The sequence below is a fragment of the Myotis myotis genome, unplaced genomic scaffold, assembly GCF_014108235.1.
Source record: "Myotis myotis isolate mMyoMyo1 unplaced genomic scaffold, mMyoMyo1.p scaffold_m19_p_44, whole genome shotgun sequence".
NCBI lineage: Eukaryota > Metazoa > Chordata > Mammalia > Chiroptera > Vespertilionidae > Myotis > Myotis myotis.
The window spans coordinates 301,507-318,503 of NW_023416351.1; the positions used below are offsets into that span (position 1 = coordinate 301,507).

The 16,997-nt window shown below is 67.6% G+C and overlaps 1 protein-coding gene across 3 annotated transcripts in view; it reads left to right on the forward strand.

Moving 5' to 3' along the window:
* Positions 1–1,084: 1,084 nt before the first annotated feature.
* NOTCH1 (notch receptor 1) overlaps positions 1,085–16,997 on the forward strand; it is a 46,431-nt gene continuing 30,518 nt past the window's right edge. For all 3 annotated transcript variants that reach the window (XM_036306807.1, XM_036306808.1, XM_036306809.1), the window contains exons 1-2: positions 1,085–1,404; positions 3,063–3,144. In XM_036306807.1, the coding sequence (XP_036162700.1) occupies positions 1,344–1,404; positions 3,063–3,144 (143 nt within the window). In that variant the 5' untranslated portion in view covers positions 1,085–1,343. The remainder of the gene's footprint in view (positions 1,405–3,062; positions 3,145–16,997) is intronic.

A 16,997-nucleotide genomic window follows, 5' to 3' on the forward strand; every position in this document is an offset into this window, starting at 1 on the left:
TGGCGGGCCAGGTGTGCAACCTGCCTGTCCCGCCCCGACTGGCCACCTCTCAGGGCCTCTGGTAAGGGTGCGTCTCGTCAGCTCCGGGTGGTCTGCAGGCTGGTGTGTCCTGCCCTGTGCACTGCGCCTGGCGACGCCCCTCTCCACCTTTAAGGCTGCCCTCTGACCCCCACCTAGTCCAGGATGCCCGCTGGATAGATGCCCCTCCCGCCGCTGCTCAGCGCCCGGTATGGGGATGTCTGTCCCCTGAGGAGCCGTGCCCTCTGGTTTCCTAGGACGATGGCAGGCATTTTGCACGCCCAGCGCTTAGCCCGCCTGGGCACATGACGCCCAAGTCTGACACGGGCGCGGAGAGACCCATCACCCGGAAGGAGCACGTGGGAGCACCCAGGACGGCCGCGCGCTTTGCGGGGCACCAGAGGCAGGAGGCGCCGGAGAAGGGGCAGGACAGTGAGGTGGCCAAGGGGCCTCCAGAGGCGGGTCCCGGGGTCACTCGGGGCCTCCTTCCCGAGGCCGCCCGCGAGGCGAGGCCACCTGCTCTGGGTCAAGTGCCCCGGCAGCCAACGCCAGGGGTCCCCAGCCTCGGTCCTCCGGGGGCTTAAAGCTGCGACCGCGGGGCTCCGGGGCAGGGGCCCCCGGGGCCAGGGTTTCCTGAACTTGGCTTCGGCCGCTCCTTCCCACTTCTCGGGGATCAACTCGCGACGGGGCCTGGCCCCCGCAGGCTCCCCTTTTCCCTCCAAGCCCCAGCCCCCTCTGCCATTGAGATGCAAATGGTTGCCAATTGTCGTTGGGCCCGGCACCGTCGCCGGATCCCTCCGCAGCCCGAGACCAAACTTTTGGCTCCTGGAAACTTTCGGCACGAGAAGTAGTCCCCAGGGCCGAGCCCCGAGCCCCCGCCCCCCGCGGCCCCCCACCCCGGAGGACCCGGCTCCGACGGCGTGCCCTGGCCGGGGGAGGTGCCGGCGGGTCGGGGCGCGCGGAGGGGCGCGGCCTGGCGGGGGGCAAGGGCTGCGGAGGGATCGGCGGGGGCGGGGCCGGGGCGGGGCCGGCGGGCGGAGCGCACGGGCGCCTGCACCTCACTAGTGCCTCGGCCGCGGGACGGAGCGCAGGGGCGTGGGTGCGGGCGCGGGCGCGGCGCGGCGCGGGCAGCGAAGGAACCAGCCGGGGCGCAGAGCGGGGGCCGAGTGGCCACCGGAGCCCAGCGCCGCCCGCCAGCCAAGAAGGAGAGGGCCGTCGCGGGCCTCCGCCGCCCGTGGGCTCTCCCGGCGCGCGCGGGGAGCCCGAGTCCCGCCGGCCCGCGCAGGAGGCCCCCACCGGACGCGGCGGGCAGCCGGCGGGCAGGCATGCCACCGCTCCTGGCGCCCCTGCTCTGCCTGGCGCTGCTGCCCGCGCTCGGCGCACGAGGTAGGCGCCTGCCCCCGCGAGCCCGCAACTTTCCGCGCCCTCGGAAACTTTGGCGGCGCCCGACACGCGCGCCCCGGGGCGGGGTGGGAGCGGGTGGCCAGGGTGGGAAGAAAGGGGGACCGGGCGCCCCGGGGCGGGGAGGGGGTAGGAGGGAACAACCGGGGTCTGGGGCTGCGGGCGGAGGGCTGACCCTCCCCCGCGCCGCCTGCCCAGCCGGGTGGACTTGTGCCGCCGCTCCTGGGGCCGGGTTTGAAGTCGGGTTGGGAGCCGGGTGTGGGGCGCTGGGCGCCGGGGAGGCCCAGTCCTGGGCTCGCGCCCTCCACTAGCTGCGCGTGGGGCTCGTCCCGGGGCGGCGAACTGCCTACCACTTTTCGGTTTGAATCGAGTCGGTTTTGGTTTCCTGTTGCTTTGGGGCCATTTATCTTTCTTCTTCGTCTCTGGCCCGCGCCAGGGGCGGATGTTGGGGCGCGGAGTGTGGGGTCCGGGTGCCGCACTCGCCTTTGCCGAGCCGCGCGGCCCGGCCGAGTGCGAGGCGTGGCGGGTAGTGGGGCGCGAAGTGGGCCCGGTCTCCCCACCCAGTCGGCAGAGTTCGCGCAAAGCCGGGACGGGGGCGCGGACCCAGGATCCGAGGGTCCCCGGGCGCCTGGCGCGCCACCCGCCAGTGCCCCCTCCGCGGGCTAGGTCGCTGCCCCTCTCCTGGCTCACAGACAGATTTTGGGGGGCCGGGCGCGGAAGACTCAGCTGCTTCTGGGGGGACTTTCACTTTGCCGGAGTTGAAGTTTGGAAAGCTGTCGGGTGTGGGGAGGGGGCGCGCATTCATTTCTCCCCTGCACGTGGAGGGGGTCCCCAGGAGTCTCTGGGGGTAACTCAGCCTCCCTAGGAGTTGCAGTAAAGAGTTACCTCCCGCTTCCAGAAGGCAGGGCTCCCCGTCCCTGTCACCGTGAGGGGCCTGATTACACAGCCCTGGCGGATGGGAGGGAGGGGCTGGATGAATCACTCTCTTCTCGCTTGTGGGGTCAGACTCCTTCTAAAACGGGGCATCTTCATCTTCCCGGGGTGCGCAGGGGGCGCAGCCCCGGAGATGCCTGAGGGAGCAGGTATTGGGTGTCCTCGGAGGCGGGGCCAGGTCCCCAGGGTACAGTCCTGGTGCCCCAGGAGGCAGCCCTGGCACGACAATGGGCTGCTCTGATTCCTCGGCGGCGGGTGCTTTGTTGGCGGGCGGGGCGGCTGGCCTTGCAGCTGTCGCATTTTCCCACGATCGGGGGAGCCAAGTGTGGCCACCCCCCAGCGCTGCCCCCTCGCAGAACGTGTTTGAACAGCAAGACAATCCTGGTGGCTGGATAGGGGCCCCAGCCCAGCCCGGCTCCCCAATGAAGACGGGGTGGGGGTGCGGAGTTTGGGATCGTGCCCAGGGCCCTCTCGGCTCTCTCCACTGCTCTCCAGTCGGCGTTTCAGGCCACCCTGCCCCGCTCGGAGCGAGCCTGCTGCACCTGCCTGCTCCTCCCGCCCCTCATTCCAGCTTCCTGGGCAGCAGCACATTGAAGCCCCCCCTTGGGGTTCACGCAAAGGCTGCCTGGGGCAACCCCATTAGACAGACGATGAGGTGAGGGGTGGGCCCTGCTGCCTGGGAGCTGACCTCTCCTCTTGCCCCTCCCCAGGCCTGCGATGTTCCCAGCCCAGCGAGACCTGCTTGAACGGCGGGAAGTGTGAAGTGTTCCCCAACGGCACGGAGGCCTGTGTGTGAGTAGCACCTGCGCCCGCGGGACCTGTTGCTTTGCCAGCGCGGAGCCCCCTGCCTCGGCGGCAGGGCCGGCGGGGACAGAACACTAGGCCATTGTCTCCTGGAGATGGCCCAGAAGGCTGGGCGCGTCACGTGCTACTTTTATTGGACAGAGTCTGGCAATTACTTAATCACCCCAGTTATGCTGTGTGTGGAGCTGGTCTGGCCCCTGGAGGGTCCAGCTCTCCTTTGTGGGCCACCCGGGCTCCTGGGGTGCTAAGTGAGAGCTCGCGGTACCCCATTTCGTCCAAAAGTCCCCCGAGAGACCATTGGCCTGCAAGGGCAACTGCGGGCCGTTTACTGAGCGGCCCAGCCCCCACCCTGCCAGCCCAGGAGCACCTCTGGCAGGTGAGCGCCCAGCCCGGCTCAGGCTCCTCCCGGCAGGCCGTGCCTCTCAGCAAGAAATTGACTATTTCAAAGCCAAACCCACCCTCCTGGGCCCAGCTTGCTCCTCCGGCCTCAGGTGCAGCCGGGGGATAAATGTTGGAACTAGTGGGTGGCATCGGCCGTGCCCATTTCTTCTGGTTTTGGGGGAGTAGGGGGGCCTATTGGAAGTGTAGTTTCTGTCCTGGCATCCGCAGCTCTAACCCGACCCCCAACCGCCTGGCCCCTCACCCTCCGAGTCTTGGGTCCCCCGCTGTGAACGGAGCATGTGTCGGGGAGGGGGGTGCCCGTCTGCCGTCTGCCCGCCTGGGAGTCCCCGTCAGCCTCGGGGATGTTTTTCTTATGTAGCAAGTGCCCTTCAACTTGAATGCATCCCTGATGGGAATAATGAGGAGCCGCTCGCCGGCCGGAGGGAGGCCTCCTCCCCCTGGAGGCCGCAGGGGAAGCGGCCGCCATCCCGCCATCCATCCGGTGCGCCCTCATTCCAAGCGCCGAGGGCCCATTCCCCTGACAACCTCGGCCAGTGGCCACGCAGCCCCTTGCCGCTCCCCCTGCCCACACGGAGGCCAATTAGGCAGGCCTGTGAGCAGTTTCCTGGACAAAGGGGATTGTGTCTTTGTCAGATGCTAATGAATGCACACTACTTTTTTTTTTTTTGCTTCTGCTTTTTTGGGGCCTTTTTTTCTCCTCCCGCAGAAGCCTCACCGACGCGTGATGCCCTAAATCTTGTTTCCCTTCATTCAGAGCCGACAGCTGGGACCCGGGGAAGTGCAGAGGCTATTGTCGGGGGAGGCGGATTAATGCTGGGTGATTAATTATGCGTGGCTTCCCAGAATGCACAGCTCCTCCCGCCAGCCCGCGCCTGCGGGGGGGCGGGGGGGTGTCTCGGTGCTTCTGCAGAGAGTTTGGGGCAGGCAGGAGGGTGCTGTGCTGGGCAGCGTGGGGGCCGGGTCTTCTCAGTGCCACCAGGGAGCAGGGACAGCCTGGCCTGGAGGAAGCTGAGGTCGCCCTGGGCCGACGCCCGCGCCGCGTGCTGCCTGGGCCAAAACGGGTGCCTGGGAATCGGGCTGCCGCCGCCGCTCACCAGCCTCGGGATGAGGCATCAGGGACAGAGCGATAGAGCGACATGCCCTCCTCCCCCCGAGCCTGGGCGCCTTGGGGGCCCTGCCAGCCTGAGCCAGGCCGCTGATCGGGGTGCGGGCCTTGTCTGCCCCCGGGCCTGGCGCCCCCTCCTTGGCGGGAAGCCCGCCTCGGTCTGGCCTGGCACTCGGCCGAGCTCGGCCCACAGAGACCCCATTGTGCACACCCACAGATCCACTCGGAAGCGGAGCGGAAGCCGGTCCTCAGGGGCCTGCCTCTGGGCGGGGCCGTGTTGGAAGTGAAGGACCAGACCAGGGTCGGCCCCCGCCACGTCCAGGTGTGCAAAGGCCAGGTCTGGGCGCACGGTGCAGTGTGGGGGTGTCGTGGCCACTCGGGGACAGGGCCCCGCCTCCCTCTGCTTTTGAGGCCTGTGCCAGCCTGCTTGCCCCCACTCCCCACTCTTCCCCGAAGCCCCCGGCAGGGCTGCTGGTGGGAGAGAGGCCCATCCGGTCTGGCAGGGGCGCTGCCCTTGTCCTCCACGGTGCCAGGGTGCAGGCAGTGGAGCCGCCGACCTGGGCCCTCGGGAAACTCTGACTGTGCCGGTTCATGGACCGTGCGTGGGAAACAGTGGGTCATGGAGCCAGACGCGTCCGTACCTGGTGAATCATCTGTCTCCACCCCGAAGAGAGGGCCACTCCCCCCGGAGCTGCCATGAGGTGGCCCCGGGTCGGAACGAGGCGCAAATGCAGACGTCTTCCCAGGGAGTCCCAGCGCCCCTCGGCCGGTGGCCAGGAGGACGGGCCTTCCGCACGGTCCGATGGCCCTGTGCGGTGGAGGCTGGAGGCCTGCGGGCGGCCGAGGGCCGGGCATTGCACCTCGTAGCCTAGGTGCTGAGGGGTACTGATGTGGGCTCCCCCTTTTTGTTTTTTTAAATGTATTTTTATTGGTATCAGAGAGGAATGAGGTGGGGGGAGAGAGAAGCATCACCGATGAGAGAGAAGCATGGATCGGCTGCCTCCCACGGGCCCCACACTGGGGATCGGGCCTGCAGCCCGGGCCTGTGCCCTGAGCGGGCATCCTGAGGCCCGAGGATGACGAAGGTGCTCCCCTGCTTGTGGGAAAGTCGGGGGTCACAGCAGCGGGCCGCCCCATGCCCAGAGCCCTGGGGAACGCCCGGCTGGCTGGCTGGCTGGCTGGCTGGCTGGCTGGCAGGCGGTGGCCTTTAGCTGCGGACCCTCCTGTGTTGGCGCCTGGCCCTGCTGCCCCAGCTCTGTGACCTCAGGCCGCAGGGCCAGCTGAACACAGATCCCCGTCCGTGACGAGGGTCCCGCACGCTGCATCCCTCGGGGGTGGGCGAGGGCGCACGCAACAGGCCCCGGGCGGGCCCGTTTTCTCCCGCCTTCTCCTTTCGAGCTGACGGCGCTGGTTTCAGGATCCTCCTTCTCACGTGCTGAGTTGGCTAATGACTGAGTTTGGAGGGCCTGAGAGGTGCTGCCTGGTGGGCCGGCCAGGCACGGCCTGGGGAGGGGCGCGCAGCCGAGGGGTTAGTCGCCCGCGATGCTCCGCGCAGACACGAGGGGCGCCCGCGGTGTGCTGGGCTCTGCTCCGGGCCTGGGCCCGGCGGACTCAGGTTAACAGCTTCTGCCCGCGTGGAGTCCACTCTCTTGCGTGGGGGCAGGAGAGGCGAGCTCACGGGCGCGTGACTGTCCGGTGGAGGTGAGCGCAGAGGGTGGGGCAGCTCCGGGGGACCCCACCACCCCGCGTGGCCCCAGGGACACACCGCACAGGCGGGCGCTGGCCCCGCCTCTTCTTCCCCAGGTTCCTGCCCACTGCCCCGTCCTGCCACACCGCCCGGGCCCTCCCTGGCCACCCCTCGAGGAAACAGAGCCGAGACCACGACTTCCCTTTAAAAGAGGGTTCGGAGGTTCAGGCGGGAAGCGGCTGGGCTGAGACGCGACTGGGCCAGCCACCTGGCTTCGAGGGACGTTCTGCGTGTCTGTCACCTGCTCTGGCTGTTTCCACCGAGTCACTGGCAGGTCCTGGCGAGGGGGGAGGACAGTGAAGGCGCATCCTCGCCCTCAGGCTGGGCCGCTGCGGGACGGGACTTACTTCCGCTGTTTCCGGGTGCCTGGGCCTCAAGGACGGCGCAGGGGTGGGAACACGTGTCCACACACGGCGCCAACTAGAAAGTCTCGCTGACTTCCCCGTCGGGGGAGGTGGCTTCCCGGGCCAGGCCCCGCCCCTGAGCGGCAGCCGACGTTCTTTCCATTGACAAGATCACGATAATGTTTTTCAGAAAGAGAAACCGCTCTTCGCAGGAAGGGGGTGGGGGCAGGGCAAGCAGTGGGCGAGGGCGGAGGGAGGGGGAGCTGGGTCCGGGCGCCAGGGGCGCAGTCAGGCTTCGGGGACCCAGAAGCGGGGTTGTCAGAGGAGGGGACCCGGGGAGTGACTGCTCTGCTCCCCACGTGCCAGGCCGCAGCCCGAAGGCCTCGTGCACTGCGCCTTTGCTGGGAAGGCCGGCTGGGCCGAGGGTCCTGGCCCTCCTGGGCTGGAATGCACCTTTCCTGTTTGATGTCTCGTCTATAAATAGTGAAAGGATGTGGCTGTTTGCAAAGGTGATTGGGCGTCTAGATTGCTTTCCTCAATAATGGGCATAGGAGCGCCACAGACGGCCGCTCTGACGGCACCATAAAAGCCCTGGTGGGCGTGCTGTGCGGCGGCCTCCCACCTCTCCAGGTGGAGGCTGGCTCTGCCCTTTAATATGCCCAGTTTACAGGTGGGAACACTGAGGCCGAGCTGGGTGGGGCCCGAGGCCAGCTTGGGAGCCTCCGCCTGCCTGGGCAGGCCTGTCCTGAACTTCCCACCTTCCCGGAGGCTTTAACGAGCGGCTGGCCTGGGGCATCCTGGCTGTGGGTCAGGATGTGTTTGGTCCTGAAAGTTCCTGGCAAGGCAGGGGCTTGGCTGTCTCTAGGGGCCACTTGGAGGGTCTAGACGACTCGAGGCCAGCCTGGCTCTGGCTTGCTGTGCCCCCCTCGGACCTGCGTCTCCTCCTGGGGCCTCAGCTTCCTCCTCTGAGTGCAGGGCTTGGGTTAGGTGGCCCCGAAGCTCCCTTCCGGCTGCATCCTGGCAGGGCCCCGGGATGGACCTGCAGTGCCTGGGGGTGGCGGTGGGCAGCGCTGTGGGGGCAGAGGTGCCGGGAGTCAGGCCTGGCCAGGTGGCGAGGCAGGTTCTGCCGGTCTGGGGCCAGCCCTGGCCTCTGTTCTCACCACCTGGCCTGCTGGTGGGACGCACCTGCTGGAAGCCGGCATGATTGGCAGGCACCCTGGGGGAGGGCGGGCCAGGGGAGCAGTGCCCTTTCCTGAAGTCCCCTCTCCTCCTGGTACACCCCCCCCCCCCCCGCCCCGCACCCCGGGGGCCAGGCCCCGCCCCGCCCGTCCTCACCACTGGATCTGGGGGAGGAGGGAGATGCTCACAGTGTCCTAGTGGTAAAGTACACGTATACATTTTGCCGTTTTAGCTGCTTACAGGGTACCATTCAGTGGCCATTTAGTATGTTCACAGGGGTGTGCAGCCATCCCATTGCCTACTTAGTTCCAGAACTTTCTTTATGCCAGACAGACCTTGTGCCCACCAGGCAGGCACTCCCCCCCCCCCCCCCCGGCTCCTGGCCCCTGGCAAGCATTCTGCTTTCTCCCCCGGGAGCGGGTTCTGGACGGTTCTCTGGGTGGCTCACCCTCGCTGCAGCTGTAGTGGGGTCAGGGCTTCGCTCCTGCCCGCCTGTACCCGCCCGAGAGCGGCAGGTCCGGGACCGGCATCGAGGCCTGTGCCGGCTTGGACATGAGTCCAGAGGAGGCGGGCGGTGGGGGTGGCCGGTGTCTGGAAGGCCTCCTGGGAGAATCGGTGCTCACTTCTGGCCCGTGTGGCCGCCTCCCCAGCGGGCACGGAGCCCCCTGAGCGGGGCCTGTGTGTCCCTGGGTGTCAGCACGGCCGGGCTTGCCCGCTCCCTGCGTGCTCGGGCTCCCTGCCAGCGCGAGGGCAGGAGGCAGCTGGGAGCCGGGATCTGACCCCTTACGCTCGGACATAGATGGGGCCCTCTCCACACTGCCCTCGGGCTCTGGGGGGCTCCCTGTCTCCTGCAGGCACCAGAGCGGCCTGGGGACCCTGGACGTGGTCCCTCTGGTCAGGCAGACGGGGGGATGTTAGCATCGGGCCCCTGCTCGTCCCCTGGGGTGGGGGACGTCCCCTCATCACCTGTGAGGCCCGTGGAATTCTGGGAGCAGAAACCCCTCCCGATGTCTCACCCCCGAGTGGTCCGTTCTTGCTGCGGGTCCCCCTACCCCTACCCCTGCTGCCCCTGGGAAGCATTCTGGGAAATGTGGCCCCTACCCTCCTCCACGCCCCCCATGCTCAGGGGCCGGGACCAGGTTACCGTGACTTCCCAGGGGACGAGGTGAAGCGTTGCCCTCGCCCCGAGGACAAGCGGCTGCTTGGCATGGGTGCTGCCCATCGGGTGGGTGAGGGCACCCCCAGGGGTGTGCAGCCATCACACCTCTCCTGCTAGGCCGCCCCGTCCGGAGCCCAGCCCCTTGGGTTCCTGAGCTGAGGCTGAGGGGAGCCTCCCTCCCCCTGAGCAGCAGAGGCAGCCCCTGGGGCTCGGCGTTTCTTGAGAGGAGCACCTGGGGTCCTGGAGGGCTCACACGCGTGGCCGTGCGTGTCCTGGCTCTGCGCTCGCTCACACGCGTGGCCGTGCGTGTCCTGGCTCTGCGCTCGCTCACACGCGTGGCCGTGCGTGTCCTGGCTCTGCGCTCGCTCACACGCGTGGCCGTGTGTGTCCTGGCTCTGCGCTCGCTCACACGCGTGGCCGTGTGTGTCCTGGCTCTGCGCTCGCTCACACGCGTGGCCGTGTGTGTCCTGGCTCTGCGCTCGCTCACAGGCGTGGCCGTGTGTGGCCTGGCTCTGCGCTCGCTCACACGCGTGGCCGTGCGTGTCCTGGCTCTGCGCTCGCTCACACACGTGGCCGTGCGTGTCCTGGCTCTGCGCTCACTCACACGTGTGGCCATGCTTGTCCTGGCTCTGCGCTCGCTCACACGCGTGGCCGTGTGTGTCCTGGCTCTGCGCTCGCTCACACGCGTGGCCGTGTGTGTCCTGGCTCTGCGCTCGCTCACACGCGTGGCCGTGCGTGTCCTGGCTCTGCGCTCGCTCACACACATGGCTGTGCGTGTCCTGGCTCCTCGCTCACACGCATGGCTGTGCGTGTCCTGGTTCCTCGCTCACACGCATGGCTGTGCGTGTCCTGGCTCCTCGCTCACACGCATGGCTGTGCGTGTCCTGGTTCCTCGCTCACACGCATGGCTGTGCGTGTCCTGGCTCCTCGCTCACACGCATGGCTGTGCGTGTCCTGGTTCCTCGCTCACACGCATGGCTGTGCGTGTCCTGGCTCCTCGCTCACACGCATGGCTGTGCGTGTCCTGGCTCCTCGCTCACACGCATGGCTGTGCGTGTCCTGGCTCCTCGCTCACATGCATGGCTGTGCGTGTCCTGGCTCCTCGCTCACACGCATGGCTGTGCGTGTCCTGGCTCTGCGCTTGCTCACACACATGGCTGTGCGTGTCCTGGCTCCTCGCTCACACGCATGGCTGTGCGTGTCCTGGCTCCTCGCTCACACGCATGGCTGTGCGTGTCCTGGCTCCTCTCTCATGGGCCCAGGACTCACCTGTGTGGCAGGGCCTTGGGGGTCCGCTGCGGGGTTGGGGTGACTCCGACACAGCTGCCAAGCCCCGCCCAGTCTTGGCCAGGCCCAGATGCTGCTGTCCCCAAGGGGAGTCCCCGACCGCGGGCACTGAGGGCTCACCTGGCCACCTGCACGGGGCTGATGGGGACAGCTGGGGACGGGCCTCAGGGGCGCTGCTCGCCAGGGGCGGTTAGGCTGAGTCCAGGCCGGTCAGGAAGCTTCTCAGCGGCTCGGAGGAGGCTGTGACCTGCGGGCCTTGCTCCCGTGCCGGGAGGGGGGGGGGGGGTTGTCCCTGGCGGCCGCCCGCCCTGCCCCTGGCCTGGGTGACGGTGCTCTGAAGTGCTTGCATTGCTGGTTCTTTTAAGCTGCGTGAAAACTGGTCCCTGTCACCCTGTTGACACCCCAAAGGCAGCCTCTCTGCCCAGCCCAGGCCTCCGGCAGGCAGGTCCCGTCATAGGTCAGAGGTCAGAGGCTGGGCCCGAGGCAGGAGCTCGGCTTCTGAGTCACAGCTGAGCCACAGGCTCTGCCCTGGGCCTGGGTGTGGGGCGGCGAGACCTGCTGAGGGCCCGGACTTCCTGAGCGGCTCAGGCTCAGGGTGGCCTGGAAGGTGCTGCCGCCCGCAGACACGCCCCTGCCCACTCTCCAGGCCACGCGGGGCCAGGCTGCTGGGCCGGGCTGCTGTGGGGACTCGGGCGAAGGGGAGTGGCCTCCGGGAAGATCTGTCCCTGTCTGAGCTGCGGGGACGGGGACGGCCATGGCCCTGGGGCCCTGCCTCCCACCATTTCCTCTTGGTTTGGTTGCTGATGAGTGGAAACGGCAGTTACTGGAAATGAGAGCGGTTGGGGGAGAAGCCAGCGTCTGAGTGTGTTTCCCTGACGGCTTTTCAGTAAGAGGCACCAGCTGAGGCCTGGAGGGTGCCCAGGCCCACGGGGAACGGGGGGGGGGGGGGCGCCGCACTTCCGCCCCTGGGGCCTCTGCCTCTTCCTCCTTCCACGGGAGGCCCGGTGATGTGACCACCTCTGGGCCTCCTGGGTCCATCTGAAGGCCCCCCCCCACCCCCGTGCACGTGTGGCGGGGGCTTAGGCCTCGGTGGCGCCGGGACCGGTTTGGCAGCACCGGCGCTCAGCAGGCGTGTCTGGCGTGCTCACCGGCCCGGGCAGCGATGCGGGGGGCTGTGCTCTGGGCTTCCCCGTCACAGGACGCCGCTCCGCTGGCCCGGGCAGTGCTGCCGTCAATGGCACAGGCCCTGGAACCACCTGCCTCCCATGGGTGGGGGCGTGACCTCTCTGAGCGCCCCTCCTGGGGGGAAGGGGACCCCACGTGGGAAGCACCCCTTGGTGCAGAGCGCGGCCTCCCTGTGTGTTCCTCCAGCTCCGCGGCGCCTCTCAGATGATGCGGGTTCACACGGGCTGAGGGAGGGAGACGGCTGGTCCCCCAAGCCCCCCTCTACCCCCTGAGCCCCTTCCTGCCCACGGGCTCCTCCAGGGGCCAGGCCGCTGCGGCTTGGGGGAAGGTCATGCAAGGGCACAGGGCGGGACCCCCGCTTTCCGTATGGAAGTCCCCCCTCTCCCCCATAGCCCTCCACCCAGGCCAACTGGCCCAGTGTGTCCCCAGGGTGTCACATGTAGGCCCCTCCCTCATCGGGCCACCCCGGCCTGGGTGCAGGTGGCTGGACTGTCTCCCAGCATTGGCAGTGTCCCCAGGCACCTTGGGGGCTGTGCTGGGCTTGGGGTGAGATAGAGGGCGGGGTGGGGGGTCCGGTGCTGGGGTCGAACCCCAGCAGGTCCAGGGGTCCCCAAAGGTGTGGACGGAGTCGGTGAAGAAGGAATGACACAGAGGCAGTGTTCAGGTGATCATCATAGCTGGGTTCTCTTGTTAGGGTCTCCAGCCAGGTTCTGTAGCCAGTTCTCCAGCCAAGTTCTGTCTAGGATCTCCAGCCAGGTTCTGTAGCCAAGTTCCCTCGCTAGGTTCTCCAGCCAGGTTCTGTCCAGGTTCTCCAGCCAGGTCCAGTTACCAGGTTCTAGTCAGGTTCTCTTGCCCATTTCTGTAGTCAAGTTCAGTCCAGGATCTTTTGCCATGCTCTCTCCAGCGAAGTTCCTCTGTCTCTAGAGAACGTTCTGTGTAGGTTCTGTGCCTAGGCTCTGTTTCTCTAGGTTCCGTATTCTAAGTTCTGTGTTCTAAGTTCTGTGTTCTAAGTTCTGTGTTCTAAGTTCTGTGTTCTAAGTTCTGTGTCGCTGTCTTATTACATCTGTATTTATACCAGTTGATTCAATCCTATCAATCTCTATTCCAAAGGTTAGGGCGTTTCTTATCTCCATTCCAGGGAGTAAAGATTATGTAGCTTAAGCACGATTGTTCATAGTTAAAGTGATTAATTACCCCCCTGGCACTTAGTTAAGAGGTTTTATTCCCTCCCTAACTTCAGGGGAAAATCCCTACCTGGGGAAACAACCTTTTTCAGAGAGGAGACCTTGGTTAAAACACATAGTGCCAAGAAGGTGAGAAAACATTTTAAGAACAGTATGCCATATATGCCAGGTCCTTTGAAACAGCAAGGATGGACCGGCTCCCGACAGTCCGGGAGCCTGGTGGTCTGCCGAACAGGGGTGGGGCTGGGGAGCGCTGGGCTGATGTGAACTGGGAGAGGCCAGAGGGAAAGGGGGCTGGGGACCCCAGAGGGGTGCGAGTGGCTGGCACCACCACGGAAGCCGGTGCCCCACACTTTGGCCTCCTCGGGGGCAGCCCCGGCCGGCCCTGCCAGGGTCCCGCTGCCCAGAGTCAAGGGTGTCCTGGGAGCAGGGGAGGAATGCCCAGCGGCCAGCTTGCTGTGGGCTCCAGCCCCTCGTCCCCAGTGACAGCAGGCAGTGACAGGCGTCCAGCACTGGCGTGACCCTCCTGCTAGCCAGAAGGGGTGCAGAGGAGCTGGGGCCCATCCGAGCCGGCGGGAGGCGCCCCAGTTCCCAGGCCTCTCACCAGGAGCACCCCCGGCCAGGTTTTGTTTCAGCCGCTGTGAGGATGTGAGGACGCATTGTCTGCTCGCTTCCCGGCAGGTCCCAGGGATCAGGTGGTCCGGGGAGGGACACGGGCGCCCGCCCGCACAGGCAGCTGCCCACCCTCCCTCTGCCCTTGGAGCTCCTGCCGGCCCTGGACGGCCTGTTCCACTGTCCAGCCCCTCCCCCAACCCTGTGGACTCCCCTCGGAGTCTGGCCACCGGGGGGGGGGGGGGGGGGTTGAGGAAGGCGGAGATGCGCCCCTGGATGTAACCTGCGGGAGCCCCGCTTTCTCATCGGAAACGGGCCGGGGTGCACCTGCAGGACGTGTCCCGGTAGGACGGCTGCAAGAGCCCGACGGTAAGTGCAGGTGGGGAGCCTCCCTCTCTTCTTCCTGGGACTGCGATGAGGGGGTCCTTGGTGCCTCCCCTGAGTTCTCAGGACACTGAACCCAGTGCCAGGGCTGCCCCCGAGTGCCCGCCTCCCTCCCCCCTCCCCTGGCATCGCTCCGGAGAGCAGAGCAGAGGCCAGCACCGGCGGGATCGGGTTGGCTTCGGCGCGGGGCTCCGGCCGGCAGTTGCTGACTTAATTAATCGACTTTGGGATTAAGTCCTCCGGCGCCCGGCCTCGGCGCCCATCGATCCTGCGCGGCACCGGGCTCGCCTGCTGGGGGCACAGGCCCGGGCACGCCGGGGGCTCTCAGGGGGCTCTCAGGCTCGTCCGTGGGCCTCATGGGGCCGTCTGGGGTTGGGGGGTCCAGGAGAGCCCGGGGAGGACCCGCACCCCAGCCGTGTCTCCAGCGTGGGGCTCTGTCTTTGGGGAGCAGGTGGGAAACGCTTCCCAGGGGAGGGTCCGCAGGCTTTGCGCCCTCCGCCCGTGGGCTCCCCACCACAGGGGTCGTGGGAGCCCCTGGCCTGTGCTGCTCTGGCCGCGGCAGCTGGGCCGTGTCCGGGAAGCCGCCTGACCTCTGCCCCGGCCTTTCCGTCCCTTCGGCCGGCACGCCACTTCCCACGTCCAGGGGAGGCGCGGGGACAGTGCGGGGGCATTGTGTTCCCCGCGGTGGGAAAGCTCGCTTCCGGGGAGGGGAGGCGGCTCCGGCCCCCACACAAAGGGCTTCCCCGGAGCCAGGACGGAAGACCCGCTCTTCCTGCTCTTCCTCTTCCCAGCGTTTCAAACCGCCCCCCCCCCCCCAAGTGCAGCTTGGGAAAGAGACTCCAGGCGGGAGCCCAGAGCCCCGAGCCCTGCAAGCAGCTGTTTGGGCCAGAAAGCAGGGCCTGCAGTGCCCATGGGCGCCCTCTGCACCCGCCCCATCTCCCCCGCCCCCCCTCCTGCTGCCCTTCTGCTCTGAGGGCGACTGATGTTTGGGGTTGGGGTCTGTCAGCATCAGACCTGGCTTCCCCTTCTGGGGGGGGGGCTGCCTCCCTGCCCCTCTCCTGCTCCCTGAGGCCCTCGAGCCCCCCCACCCCCCAGCCCCCAGCCCCTGGCTGCCTGTGGGCGGGAAGGGAGGCCCTGGAAGCAGGAAGGGTAGGAGGTGAGCAGATCCCAGGCTCCTGGGAGCGCAGGTCACCCTCACCCGCCAGGCAGGTGAGCAGGTGTCTGGACACAGGTGTCTGCATGTGTCTGCAGGTGTGAAAGGGACCTGGGACCCTCTGCTGTGGCTCCTTGTCCCAGGGGCTTGGGGAGGGGAGGGGAGGGGCTGGGAGCAGTTCCCTGGCACCCCTCAGGTCTCAGGGCCCCCGGGGGCTTCTTCCAAGGAGCTGAGCTGTCCCGTGCTCCCAGGGGAAAAGGACCCCAAGTCGGGGGAGGCCTGGGCGGCTGGCAGAGTCCCCCAGCCCCGCCAGCCTGCCTTCAGGAGGTTGGGGGTGCTGGGATGTGGGGCCACTGGGCTGGCTCTGCCCAGGGAGGGGCTGAGGCCTTGGGGACAGAGTTGGGCTTGTTGCCCCCCCACTTCTCCGGCAGGAGTCTGGGGACCCTGGGCCTGGTGCCCCTCAGGCCTGCGCTGCCCTGGCCTGTCTCCCACAGGTGCCCCTCCTGGGCTGGCACAGGGGCAGTTTCTCCTCCCGGGCGGGGTTTCGGGAGCTCCTAGCCCAGCTGCCCAGGGGCGGGAGGCCTGCCTGGCGGTGGCCCTGGGTCCGTGCCCATCTTGGTGGTTTGGGCGGAGGCTTCAGGGCCTCAGGGGGTCTTTGCTTAGAGCCGCAAGGCCAGGGCCGAGCCGTGTGCACTCCCAGCCTCACTGCGGTGGCCCCGACCTGCGGGGCTGGTTAGTGCACAGAGCAGGAGCCCAAGGACCCGACTCCTTCCTGGGCAGGAAGCCTGGGAGGGGAGGCGGTGCCGCGGGGCTTAGGGGGCGTGAGGGGGGAGGGGCCTCTGGCCCCTGAGGAACTGCTGTCAGGGTGGCTTGGAGGTCGAGGAGGCGGGAAGATGGGCTGGGGGGAGGCCGTGGGGATGGCAGGTGGGTGGAGTCCCGGCGTCCAGCTACACCTGGGCGGCCCTGCTGGTTAAGGACAGGTGGCCACTTGGGTCGGGGAGCAGGGCCCGGGACCGCGGGGCTGCCCCTCACGACGTCGGGAGACTCGGCCGCTGCCCACCTTTGGGGTGGAGGCCCCGGGCCCTGCAGACGTGGTCTCCAGCCAGCAAACTGCTGCTGCGGGTCCTGGGCCCGGGCAGTGCGGCCTCTGTGCCAGGAGAGCCCTCGGCCCCCACAGTGTTGCCCGCGTGGAGCTGCATGTCACCTGCCCATCGGCGGAGCCCCGCCCGGGTGCCTGGCTCAGCTGGGGAGGCTCCCACCTGGCGGGGGGGGGGGGGGGGCCCGCCTGGACCACACAGTCCCTGAGGGCGAGCTGAGCCTGTGGCTCCCCACTCCTTCGTGGCTCCCCCTTCCCTCGCTTGGGGTGGAGGGAGCTGTCATCTGTCCCCTGGGGGTGGCAGATGGCCGCTCAGCTCAGAAAGGAAAACAGCGCCATTTAGGATTTAGTCCCGGGTGAAAGGTCGCGGCAACATCTGCCTGCGAGGCTTTCTGGGGTCGCATTTCTGCGGATGCGGAGCGCGCGGGGGAGGGGCCCACAGTGGAAACAGTGAGGCTGCAGCAAAGCGCAGCGGCTGGGGGACAGCAGGCTCCGGCCATTTGGCGCTGCTCTGGGCGGGCGGGCGGGAGGCGGCTGCCGGAAGCCGTCCGAGCCCCCAGCCCCACCTGTCACTCACCTGCTGCCTGCCAGGGCCGCGTGGGGGATGGGGAGAAGGCGAGTGGAGGAGCAGACGCTGGAGTGACCCCCTTCAGGAGGGAGCAAGGAAGGGACAGCCATTCGAGGCCACCCAGCGTGGACAGGGCGGTTCCCAGAGGGACAGGCCGGGCCAGCAGGAGGTGTGGCTCAGGTCACCCTAGGAAGCCCCGAATCCAGGCAAACATTGGGTGGGACTTCCCTCGCCCACCCCGGGCAGCTGCCCCCACAAGACACACTGACCCGTTCGGACAGGTGTCGAGGACAGAATGGCTGCCAGGGGCCGTGTGGTCGCTCCCACACTATAGATACACACACACATATTGATTTCAGGGAGGAAGGGGAGAGAGAGAAACTTCAATGAACAGAACATCATTGACCGCTGCCTCCTGCACGCCTCCTACTGGGGA